Source organism: Hyla sarda, chromosome 6, assembly GCF_029499605.1.
Source record: "Hyla sarda isolate aHylSar1 chromosome 6, aHylSar1.hap1, whole genome shotgun sequence".
Lineage (NCBI taxonomy): Eukaryota > Metazoa > Chordata > Amphibia > Anura > Hylidae > Hyla > Hyla sarda.
This window is the reverse complement of record NC_079194.1, coordinates 305,657,198-305,670,530: the sequence shown is the minus strand read 5'-3', so window position 1 is coordinate 305,670,530 and position 13,333 is coordinate 305,657,198. Positions and strand designations below refer to the sequence as shown.

General features: G+C 43.2%; 1 protein-coding gene across 1 annotated transcript in view; it reads right to left on the bottom strand.

The window, feature by feature from the left end:
• Nucleotides 1-13,333, bottom strand: part of DENND5A (DENN domain containing 5A) — a gene marked incomplete at its 5' end in the record, with an annotated part of 54,192 nt that overhangs the window by 10,922 nt on the left and 29,937 nt on the right. The window contains 6 exon segments of the mRNA XM_056528002.1: nt 6,293-6,421; nt 10,275-10,359; nt 11,315-11,396; nt 11,482-11,634; nt 11,748-11,879; nt 12,213-12,306. Of these exon segments, the coding sequence (XP_056383977.1) occupies nt 6,293-6,421; nt 10,275-10,359; nt 11,315-11,396; nt 11,482-11,634; nt 11,748-11,879; nt 12,213-12,306 (675 nt within the window).

The following is a 13,333-nucleotide window of genomic DNA, read 5'->3' as shown; positions in this document are numbered from 1 at the left end:
GGTGGAGGATGATATATGATGATGTCTCTGGTATAATGGTGGAGGATGATATATGATGGTGTCTCTGGTATAATGGTGGAGGTGGAGGATGATATATGATGATGTCTCTGGTATAATGGTGGAGGATGATATATGATGATGTCTCTGGTATAATGGTGGAGGTGGAGGATGATATATGATGATGTCTGGTATAATGGTGGAGGATGATATATGATGATGTCTCTGGTATAATGGTGGAGGTGGAGGATGATATATGATGATGTCTCTGGTATAATGGTGGAGGTGGAGGATGATATATGATGATGTCTCTGGTATAATGGTGGAGGTGGAGGATGATATATGATGATGTCTCTGGTATAATGGTGGAGGATGATATATGATGATGTCTCTGGTATAATGGTGGAGGTGGAGGATGATATATGATGGTGTCTCTGGAATAATGGTGGAGGTGGAGGATGATATATGATGATGTCTCTGGTATAATGGTGGAGGTGGAGGATGATATATGATGATGTCTCTGGTATAATGGTGGAGGTGGAGGATGATATATGATGATGTCTCTGGTATAATGGTGGAGGTGGAGGATGATATATGATGGTGTCTCTGGTATAATGGGGGAGGTGGAGGATGATATATGATGATGTCTCTGGTATAATGGTGGAGGATGATATATGATGATGTCTCTGGTATAATGGTGGAGGTGGAGGATGATATATGATGATGTCTCTGGTATAATGGTGGAGGTGGAGGATGATATATGATGATGTCTCTGGTATAATGGTGGAGGATGATACATGATGATGTCTCTGGTATAATGGGGGAGGTGGAGGATGATATATGATGATGTCTCTGGTATAATGGTGGAGGATGATATATGATGATGTCTCTGGTATAATGGTGGAGGTGGAGGATGATATATGATGATGTCTCTGGTATAATGGTGGAGGTGGAGGATGATATATGATGATGTCTCTGGTATAATGGTGGAGGATGATACATGATGATGTCTCTGGTATAATGGTGGAGGTGGAGGATGATATATGATGATGTCTCTGGTATAATGGTGGAGGTGGAGGATGATATATGATGATGTCTCTGGTATAATGGTGGAGGATGATATATGATGATGTCTCTGGTATAATGGTGGAGGTGGAGGATGATATATGATGATGTCTCTGGTATAATGGTGGAGGTGGAGGATGATATATGATGATGTCTCTGGTATAATGGTGGAGGATGATATATGATGATGTCTCTGGTATAATGGTGGAGGATGATATATGATGATGTCTCTGGTATAATGGTGGAGGATAATATATGATGATGTCTCTGGTATAATGGTGGAGGATGATATATGATGATGTATCTGGTATAATGGTGGAGGATGATATATGATGATGTATCTGGTATAATGGTGGAGGATGATATACGATGATGTCTCTGGTATAATGGTGGAGGTGGAGGATGATATATGATGATGTCTCTGGTATAATGGTGGAGGTGGAGGATGATATATGATGATGTCTCTGGTATAATGGTGGAGGTGGAGGATGATATATGATGATGTCTCTGGTATAATGGTGGAGGATGATATATGATGATGTCTCTGGTATAATGGTGGAGGTGGAGGATGATATATGATGATGTCTCTGGTATAATGGTGGAGGATGATATATGATGATGTCTCTGGTATAATGGTGGAGGTGGAGGATGATATATGATGATGTCTCTGGTATAATGGTGGAGGTGGAGGATGATATATGATGATGTCTCGTATAATGGTGGAGGATGATATATGATGATGTCTCTGGTATAATGGTGGAGGATGATATATGATGATGTCTCTGGTATAATGGTGGAGGTGGAGGATGATATATGATGATGTCTCTGGTATAATGGTGGAGGTGGAGGATGATACATGATGATGTCTCTGGTATAATGGTGGAGGATGATATATGATGATGTCTCTGGTATAATGGTGGAGGATGATATATGATGATGTCTCTGGTATAATGGTGGAGAATAATATATGATGATGTCTCTGGTATAATGGTGGAGGATAATATATGATGATGTCTCTGGTATAATGGTGGAGGTGGAGGATGATATATGATGATGTCTCTGGTATAATGGTGGAGGATAATATATGATGATGTCTCTGGTATAATGGTGGAGGTGGAGGATGATATATGATGATGTCTCTGGTATAATGGTGGAGGATGATATATGATGATGTCTCTGGTATAATGGTGGAGGATGATATATGATGATGTCTCTGGTATAATGGTGGAGGATAATATATGATGATGTCTCTGGTATAATGGTGGAGGTGGAGGATGATATATGATGATGTCTCTGGTATAATGGTGGAGGATGATATATGATGATGTATCTGGTATAATGGTGGAGGTGGAGGATGATATATGATGATGTCTCTGGTATAATGGTGGAGGATGATATATGATGATGTATCTGGTATAATGGTGGAGGATGATATATGATGATGTATCTGGTATAATGGTGGAGGATGATATATGATGATGTCTGGTATAATGGTGGAGGTGGAGGATGATATATGATGATGTCTGGTATAATGGTGGAGGATGATATATGATGATGTCTCTGGTATAATGGTGGAGGTGGAGGATGATATATGATGATGTCTCTGGTATAATGGTGGAGGTGGAGGATGATATATGATGATGTCTCTGGTATAATGGTGGAGGATGATATACGATGATGTCTCTGGTATAATGGTGGAGGTGGAGGATGATATATGATGATGTCTCTGGTATAATGGTGGAGGTGGAGGATGATATATGATGATGTCTCTGGTATAATGGTGGAGGTGGAGGATGATATATGATGATGTCTCTGGTATAATGGTGGAGGTGGAGGATGATATATGATGATGTCTCTGGTATAATGGTGGAGGATGATATATGATGATGTCTCTGGTATAATGGTGGAGGATAATATATGATGATGTCTCTGGTATAATGGTGGAGGTGGAGGATGATATATGATGATGTCTCTGGTATAATGGTGGAGGATGATATATGATGATGTCTCTGGTATAATGGTGGAGGTGGAGGATGATATATGATGATGTCTCTGGTATAATGGTGGAGGATGATATATGATGATGTCTCTGGTATAATGGTGGAGGTGGAGGATGATATATGATGATGTCTCTGGTATAATGGTGGAGGATGATATATGATGATGTCTCTGGTATAATGGTGGAGGTGGAGGATGATATATGATGATGTCTCTGGTATAATGGTGGAGGTGGAGGATGATATATGATGATGTCTCTGGTATAATGGTGGAGGTGGAGGATGATATATGATGATGTCTCTGGTATAATGGTGGAGGATGATATATGATGATGTCTCTGGTATAATGGTGGAGGTGGAGGATGATATATGATGATGTCTCTGGTATAATGGTGGAGGATGATATATGATGATGTCTCTGGTATAATGGTGGAGGTGGAGGATGATATATGATGATGTCTCTGGTATAATGGTGGAGGTGGAGGATGATATATGATGATGTCTCTGGTATAATGGTGGAGGTGGAGGATGATATATGATGATGTCTCTGGTATAATGGTGGAGGATGATATATGATGATGTCTCTGGTATAATGGTGGAGGATGATATATGATGGTGTCTCTGGTATAATGGTGGAGGTGGAGGATGATATATGATGGTGTCTCTGGTATAATGGTGGAGGTGGAGGATGATATATGATGATGTCTCTGGTATATTGATGGAGGTGGAGGATGATATATGATGATGTCTCTGGTATAATGGTGGAGGTGGAGGATGATATATGATGATGTCTCTGGTATAATGGTGGAGGATGATATATGATGATGTCTCTGGTGTAATGGTGGAGGTGGAGGATGATATATGATGATGTCTCTGGTATAATGGTGGAGGTGGAGGATGATATATGATGATGTCTCTGGTATAATGGTGGAGGTGGAGGATGATATATGATGATGTCTCTGGTGTAATGGTGGAGGTGGAGGATGATATATGATGATGTCTCTGGTATAATGGTGGAGGTGGAGGATGATATATGATGATGTCTCTGGTATAATGGTGGAGGATGATATATGATGATGTCTCTGGTATAATGGTGGAGGTGGAGGATGATATATGATGGTGTCTCTGGTATAATGGTGGAGGATGATATATGATGGTGTCTCTGGTATAATGGTGGAGGTGGAGGATGATATATGATGATGTCTCTGGTATAATGGTGGAGGATGATATATGATGATGTCTCTGGTGTAATGGTGGAGGTGGAGGATGATATATGATGATGTCTCTGGTATAATGGTGGAGGTGGAGGATGATATATGATGATGTCTCTGGTATAATGGTGGAGGATGATATATGATGGTGTCTCTGGTATAATGGTGGAGGTGGAGGATGATATATGATGATGTCTCTGGTATAATGGTGGAGGATGATATATGATGATGTCTCTGGTGTAATGGTGGAGGTGGAGGATGATATATGATGATGTCTCTGGTATAATGGTGGAGGATGATATATGATGATGTCTCTGGTATAATGGTGGAGGTGGAGGATGATATATGATGATGTCTCTGGTATAATGGTGGAGGTGGAGGATGATATATGATGATGTCTCTGGTATAATGGTGGAGGTGGAGGATGATATATGATGATGTCTCTGGTATAATGGTGGAGGTGGAGGATGATATATGATGATGTCTCTGGTATAATGGTGGAGGATGATATATGATGATGTCTCTGGTATAATGGTGGAGGTGGAGGATGATATATGATGATGTCTCTGGTATAATGGGGGAGGTGGAGGATGATATATGATGATGTCTCTGGTATAATGGTGGAGGTGGAGGATGATATATGATGGTGTCTCTGGTATAATGGGGGAGGTGGAGGATGATATATGATGATGTCTCTGGTATAATGGTGGAGGTGGAGGATGATATATGATGGTGTCTCTGGTATAATGGGGGAGGTGGAGGATGATATATGATGATGTCTCTGGTATAATGGTGGAGGTGGAGGATGATATATGATGATGTCTCTGGTATAATGGTGGAGGATGATATATGATGATGTATCTGGTATAATGGTGGAGGATGATATATGATGATGTATCTGGTATAATGGTGGAGGATGATATATGATGATGTATCTGGTATAATGGTGGAGGATGATATATGATGATGTATCTGGTATAATGGTGAAGGTGGAGGATGATATATGATGATGTCTCTGGTATAATGGTGGAGGTGGAGGATGATATATGATGGTGTCTCTGGTATAATGGTGGAGGTGGAGGATGATATATGATGATGTATCTGGTATAATGGTGGAGGATGATATATGATGATGTATCTGGTATAATGGTGGAGGATGATATACGATGATGTCTCTGGTATAATGGTGGAGGTGGAGGATGATATATGATGATGTCTCTGGTATAATGGTGGAGGATGATATATGATGATGTCTCTGGTATAATGGTGGAGGTGGAGGATGATATATGATGATGTCTCTGGTATAATGGTGGAGGTGGAGGATGATATATGATGATGTCTCTGGTATAATGGTGGAGGATGATATATGATGATGTCTCTGGTATAATGGTGGAGGTGGAGGATGATATATGATGATGTCTCTGGTATAATGGTGGAGGTGGAGGATGATATATGATGATGTCTCTGGTATAATGGTGGAGGATGATATATGATGGTGTCTCTGGTATAATGGTGGAGGTGGAGGATGATATATGATGATGTCTCTGGTATAATGGTGGAGGTGGAGGATGATATATGATGATGTCTCTGGTATAATGGTGGAGGTGGAGGATGATATATGATGATGTCTCTGGTATAATGGTGGAGGTGGAGGATGATATATGATGATGTCTCTGGTATAATGGTGGAGGATGATATATGATGATGTCTCTGGTATAATGGTGGAGGTGGAGGATGATATATGATGGTGTCTCTGGTATAATGGTGGAGGTGGAGGATGATACATGATGAGGTCTCTGGTATAATGGTGGAGGATGATATATGATGATGTCTCTGGTATAATGGTGGAGGATGATATATGATGATGTCTCTGGTATAATGGTGGAGGTGGAGGATGATATATGATGATGTCTCTGGTATAATGGTGGAGGTTGTTATATGATGATGTCTCTGGTATAATGGTGGAGGTTGTTATATGACAGATTTGTCGCTATGATGTAATGAAGGACGCGGAGGACGCACTTGGTTAATTCATGATCCAGTAGAAGTTGTTTCAGGTGTCTGGACAGAAGTTTCTTCTCCATGGACAATCTGACCCAGGCCCGAGCCTTCCCCACGTCCGTCTTTATCTCCCCAATATTCTGTATGTGCCTGCGAGAGAATACAGGGGGACAAAATGTCACAGCAAAGAAACCTACAGTGCCCCCCAAAACTGCTGACCCCATATATACTGTACACCTCCCAGTGCCCCCAAAACTGCTGACCCCATATATACTGTACACCTCCCACCACCCCAAAACTGCTGACCCCATATATACTGTACACCTCCCAGCACCCCAAAACTGCTGACCCCATATATAATGTACACCTCCCAGCACCCCAAAACTACTGACCCCATGTATACTGTACACATCCCAGTGCCCCCAAAACTGCTGACCCCATATATACTGTACACCTCCCAGTGCCCCCAAAACTGCTGACCCCATATATACTGTACACCTCCCAGTGCCCCCAAAACTGCTGACCCCATATGTACTGTACACATCCCAGTGTCCCCAAAACTCCTGACCCCATATATACTGTACACCTCCAAGCACCCCAAAACTGCTGACCCCATATATACTGTACACATCCCAGCACCCCAAAACTGCTGACCCCATATATACTGTACACATCCCAGCACCCCAAAACTGCTGTCCCCATATATACTGTACACCTCCCAGTGCCCCCAATACTGCTGACCCCATATATACTGTACACCTCCCAGTGTCCCCAGAACTGCTGTCCCCATATATACTGTACACCTCCCAGTGCCCCCAATACTGCTGACCCCATATATACTGTACACCTCCCAGTGCCCCTAAAACTGCTGTCCCCATATATACTGTACACCTCCCAGTGCCCCAAAACTGCTGACCCCATATATACTGTACACCTCCCAGTGCCCCCAAAACTGCTGTCCCCATATGTACTGTACACCTCCCAGCACCCCAAAACTACTGACCCCATGTATACTGTACACATCCCAGTGCCCCCAAAACTGCTGTCCCCATATGTACTGTACACCTCCCAGTGCCCCCAAAACTGCTGACCCCATATGTACTGTACACCTCCCAGTGCCCCCAAAACTGCTGTCCCCATATGTACTGTACACCTCCCAGTGCCCCCAAAACTGCTGACCCCATATATACTGTACACCTCCCAGCACCCCAAAACTACTGACCCCATGTATACTGTACACATCCCAGTGCCCCCAAAACTGCTGTCCCCATATGTACTGTACACCTCCCAGTGCCCCCAAAACTGCTGTCCCCATATGTACTGTACACCTCCCAGCACCCCAAAACTGCTGACCCCATATATACTGTATACCTCCCAGTGCCCCCAAAACTGCTGACCCCATATATACTGTATACCTCCCAGTGCCCCCAAAACTGCTGACCCCATATATACTGTATACCTCCCAGTGCCCCCAAAACTGCTGACCCCATATGTACTGTACACATCCCAGTGCCCCCAAAACTGCTGTCCCCATATGTACTGTACACCTACCAGAGCCCCCAAAACTGCTGACCCCATATATACTGTACACCTCCCAGTGTCCCCAGAACTGCTGTCCCCATATATACTGTACATCTCACAGTGACCCCAATACTGCTGACCCCATATATACTGTACACCTCCCAGTGCCCCCAAAACTGCTGTCCCCATATACTGTACACCTCCCAGTGCCCCCAAAACTGCTGACCCCATATATACTGTACACCTCCCAGTGCCCCCAAAACTGCTGACCCCATATATACTGTACACCTCCCACCACCCCAAAACTGCTGACCCCATATATACTGTACACCTCCCAGCACCCCAAAACTGCTGACCCCATATATAATGTACATCTCCCAGCACCCCAAAACTGCAGACCCCATATATACTGTACACCTCCCAGCACCCCAAAACTACTGACCCCATGTATACTGTACACCTCCCAGCACCCCAAAACTGCAGACCCCATATATACTGTACACCTCCCAGTGCCCCCAAAACTGCTGACCCCATATATACTGTACACCTCCCAGTGCCCCCAAAACTGCTGACCCCATATATACTGTACACCTCCCAGTGCCCCCAAAACTGCTGACCCCATATATACTGTACACCTCCCAGTGCCCCCAAAACTGCTGACCCCATATATACTGTACACCTCCCACCACCCCAAAACTACTGACCCCATGTATACTGTACACCTCCCAGCACCCCAAAACTGCAGACCCCATATATACTGTACACCTCCCAGTGCCCCCAAAACTGCTGACCCCATATATACTGTACACCTCCCAGTGCCCCCAAAACTGCTGACCCCATATATACTGTACACCTCCCAGTGCCCCCAAAACTGCTGACCCCATATATACTGTACACCTCCCAGTGCCCCCAAAACTGCTGACCCCATATATACTGTACATCTCCCAGTGCCCCCAATACTGCTGACCCCATATATACTGTACACCTCCCAGTGCCCCCAAAATTGCTGACCCCATATATACTGTAAACCTCCCAGTGCCCCCAAAACTGCTGACCCCATATATACTGTACACCTCCCAGTGCCCCCAAAACTGCTGACCCCATATATACTGTACACCTCCCAGTGCCCCCAAAACTGCTGACCCCATATATACTGTACACCTCCCAGTGCCCCCAAAACTGCTGACCCCATATATACTGTACACCTCCAGTGCCCCCAATACTGCTGACCCCATATATACTGTACACCTCCCAGAGCCCCCAATACTGCTGACACCATATATACTGTACACCTCCCAGTGCCCCCAATACTGCTGACCCCATATATACTGTACACCTCCCAGTGCCCCCAATACTGCTGACCCCATATATACTGTACACCTCCCAAAGCCCCCAATACTGCTGACCCCATATATACTGTACACCTCCCAGTGCCCCCAATACCGCTAACCCCATATAAAAAATCTACAGCAGCCCCCCCCAATACTAATTACACCATATATACATCTCCCAGCACCCCCCAAAACTAATGACCCCATATTTACTGGACAATACCCAGCACCCCCCAAAACTGCTGACACGATATTAACACCTCTCGTTGCGCCCCAATACTACTGACCCCATATATAGATCTCCCAGCACACCCCAATACTACTGACCTCTTATAATGTATACAAAGTTAAAAATCACAGACCACAGATATATAGAGAGGGGTTTGTACTTAAAAACAAAATAAAATTCTTACAAATTCTTACATGTAAAACACCAGAGGACTAAGACCATGAAATGTCTGCACAACAATAAAGGCTTCAAAAGTATTCATATGATAGAAAACAGTAGTAGTTAACGTCCCAACATGTTTCTGTAGGAAAAAAAACTCCTCAGGGGACAATGGTTGATATAAAAAGAGCGATATCCATATGGCATAAAGAGAACTGATCTGATGATTTACATCTCTATAATGACGTCACCTCGCTCCATATATCATCCAGTCATCACTATGGAGATGTACATCATCAGATCAGTTCTCTTTATGCCATCTGGATATCACTGATTTTATATCAACCATTGTCCCCTGAGGAGGCTTTTTTCAGCAGAAACATGGTGGGACGTTAACTATTACTGTTTTCTATCATATGAATACTTTTGAAGTCTTTATTGTTGTGCAGACATTGCATGGTCTTAGTCCTCTGGTGTTTTAATTATATTTAATAAGATTGATATTATAGGTTGGATTTTGGTAAAATGCACCCTGGAAACCCTACATACAACATACTGTACAGCCAAAATACATCAGAACGCCCCATAACACCCCCCCACCCCCCCCCCCCCCGCCTCCACCTCCCAAATAAAAAACACTTCATGGTCACACCAAATACATCCCAGACCCCCAGATACATCCCGGATCCCCAAATGCATCCCGAGCCCCCAGCTATCACCCCTAGATATCCTCCTCACATCACAGCCCATCTGCAAAACTCACAACATGTCCTGGACCAGCGAGATCTTCATCGGAGCCATCACTGGATTGGGATCAGATTTCCTTCTTTCAATATCCAGAAATAATTCTAGAAGAGAAAAAGGACATGGACATCATCATCATCATCCTGATATACTAATACATGACATCATCATCATCCTGATATAGTAATACATGACATCATCATCATCATCCTTATATACTAATACATGACATCATCATCATCCTTATATACTAATACATGACATCATCATCATCCTGATATAGTAATACATGACATCATCTTACTGATATACTAATACATGACATCATCATCATCATCCTTATATACTAATACATGACATCATCTTCATCCTTATATACTAATACATGACTTCATCACTCTCATACTATTACAGAACACAGATGATATCATCACTTCTATCCACAACACAGATGACATCACTTCTATCCACAACACAGATGACATCATCACTTCTATCCACAACACAGATGACATCATCACTTCTATCCACAACACAGATGACATCATCACTTCTATCCATAACACAGATGACATCATCACTTCTATCCACAACACAGATGACATCATCACTTCTATCCACAACACAGATGACATCATCACTTCTATCCACAACACAGATGACATCATCACTTCTATCCACAACACAGATGACATCATCACTTCTATCCACAACACAGATGACATCATCACTTCTATCCACAACACAGATGACATCATCACTTCTATCCACAACACAGATGACATCATCACTTCTATCCACAACACAGATGACATCATCACTTCTATCCACAACACAGATGACATCATCACTTCTATCCACAACACAGATGACATCATCACTTCTATCCACAACACAGATGACATCATCACTTCTATCCACAACACAGATGACATCATCACTTATATCCATAACAGATGACATCATCACTTCTATCCACAACACAGATGACATCATCACTTATATCCATAACACAGATGACATCATCGCTCACATACAATTAGTGGGCGGAGCAATAACCTGTGTAGTTGAGGCTCCCGGCGTTCAACCTCCTCCGGTTGTCCTGATAATGGAGCAGATGGGACCACAAGGCCGACTTCCCCTGCAGCACAAAGCACAAGGGGGGGGTGAAGCCACCGCCACCGATGAGGGAGTCACATGACCACCCCCCCCAGCAGGACCCTTACCTGTTTGACTTGGAGGCCGTGGCTCCAGATCCGCTCCAGGAGGTCGCAGAGGCTGGCGATCAGCGTGTTCTCCTCCACGCCGGTGATACTGACCTCCCCGTGGCCCAGCTCCACCGCCTCCCGGCCCATCTTCTCCACCAGCATCCTCTTGGTCTATAGGGAGACAAGGGAAACGGTCAGGAGGCGGAGCTGATGATGGCGGACTACCGGAGAGGAATTACGATAATCCGATACGTTATTGTAAGATACGGGGGAGGGGTGTGCACCTTATTACGACACTCCTTCAGCAAACCCTCTACGAACTTGCAGTTGGCCTGGGCGATGACGGAGGGCGACAGGTTAGAGAGCTTGGGCTGACGGATGCCGGTGCCCATATTTCTCGCCTCCTGGATGTATTTCTGCAAAAAAACAAAATAAATAATTATAAATATTGGAGCCAGGGGGCCTTCAGCTGTTGCAAAACTACAATATCCAGCATGCCCAGACAGCCGAAGGCCTCTCGACACTCTGTTGACATTGGATGTCAGACGAGAGAAGGTCGGACAAGTGCCCTTCTGCAGAATCCATATACAAGTGTATTTGGGGATAGGGAGAGATCGCTTTTGGCTGCCCAGGCATGCTGGGAGTTGTAGTTTTCCAACAGCTGGAGGCACCCAAGTTGGGAAACAGTCTAACCAGTAAGTTCGGAGGTAGAGAGCCCTTTTAGGTTGGAGGTCTGTGGGGTCACTCACCTCCCTCTGGTCATTGTCCAGCCACAGGTGCTCGGTGTGCTGCTTCTGTCGGTCTTTCCGCCTCCATTGTGCCGGCGCGTTTCTCTTAGTCCACCTGTAAAAGATATATAGGCATAAGGTTATCCTCCATATAAGATAGAGATAGGGATAGGCATAAGGTTATCCTTCATATAAGATAGAGATAGGTATAAGGCTATCCTTCATATAAGATAGGGATAGGTATAAGGCTATCCTTCATATAAGATAGAGATAGGTATAAGGCTATCCTTCATATAAGATAGAGATAGGTATAAAGCTATCCTTCATATAAGATAGGGATAGGTATAAGGCTATCCTTCATATAAGATAGAGATAGGTATAAGGCTATCCTTCATATAAGATAGAGATAGGTATAAGGCTATCCTTCATATAAGATAGGGATATGTAAAAGGCTATCCTTCATATAAGATAGGGATAGGTATAAGGCTATCCTTCATATAAGATAGAGATAGGTATAAAGCTATCCTTCATATAAGATAGAGATAGGTATAAGGCTATCCTTCATATAAGATAGAGATAGGTATAAGGCTATCCTTCATATAAGATAGGGATAGGTATAAGGTTATCCTTCATATAAGATAGAGATAGGTATAAGGCTATCCTTCATATAAGATAGAGATAGGTATAAGGCTATCCTTCATATAAGATAGGGATAGGTATAAGGCTATCCTTCATATAAGATAGAGATAGGTATAAGGTTCCTTCATATAAGATAGAGATAGGTATAAGGTTATCCTCCATATAAGATAGAGATAGGGATAGGTATAAGGTTATCCTTCATATAAGATAGAGATAGGTATAAGGCTATCCTTCATATAAGATAGGGATAGGTAAAAGGCTATCCTTCATATAAGATAGAGATAGGTATAAGGCTATCCTTCATATAAGATAGAGATAGGTATAAGGCTATCCTTCATATAAGATAGAGATAGGTATAAGGTTATCCTCCATATAAGATAGAGATAGGGATAGGTATAAGGTTATCCTCCATATAAGATAGAGATAGGGATAGGTATAAGGTTATCCTCCATATAAGATAGAGATAGGGATAGGTATAAGGTTATCCTCCATATAAGATAGAG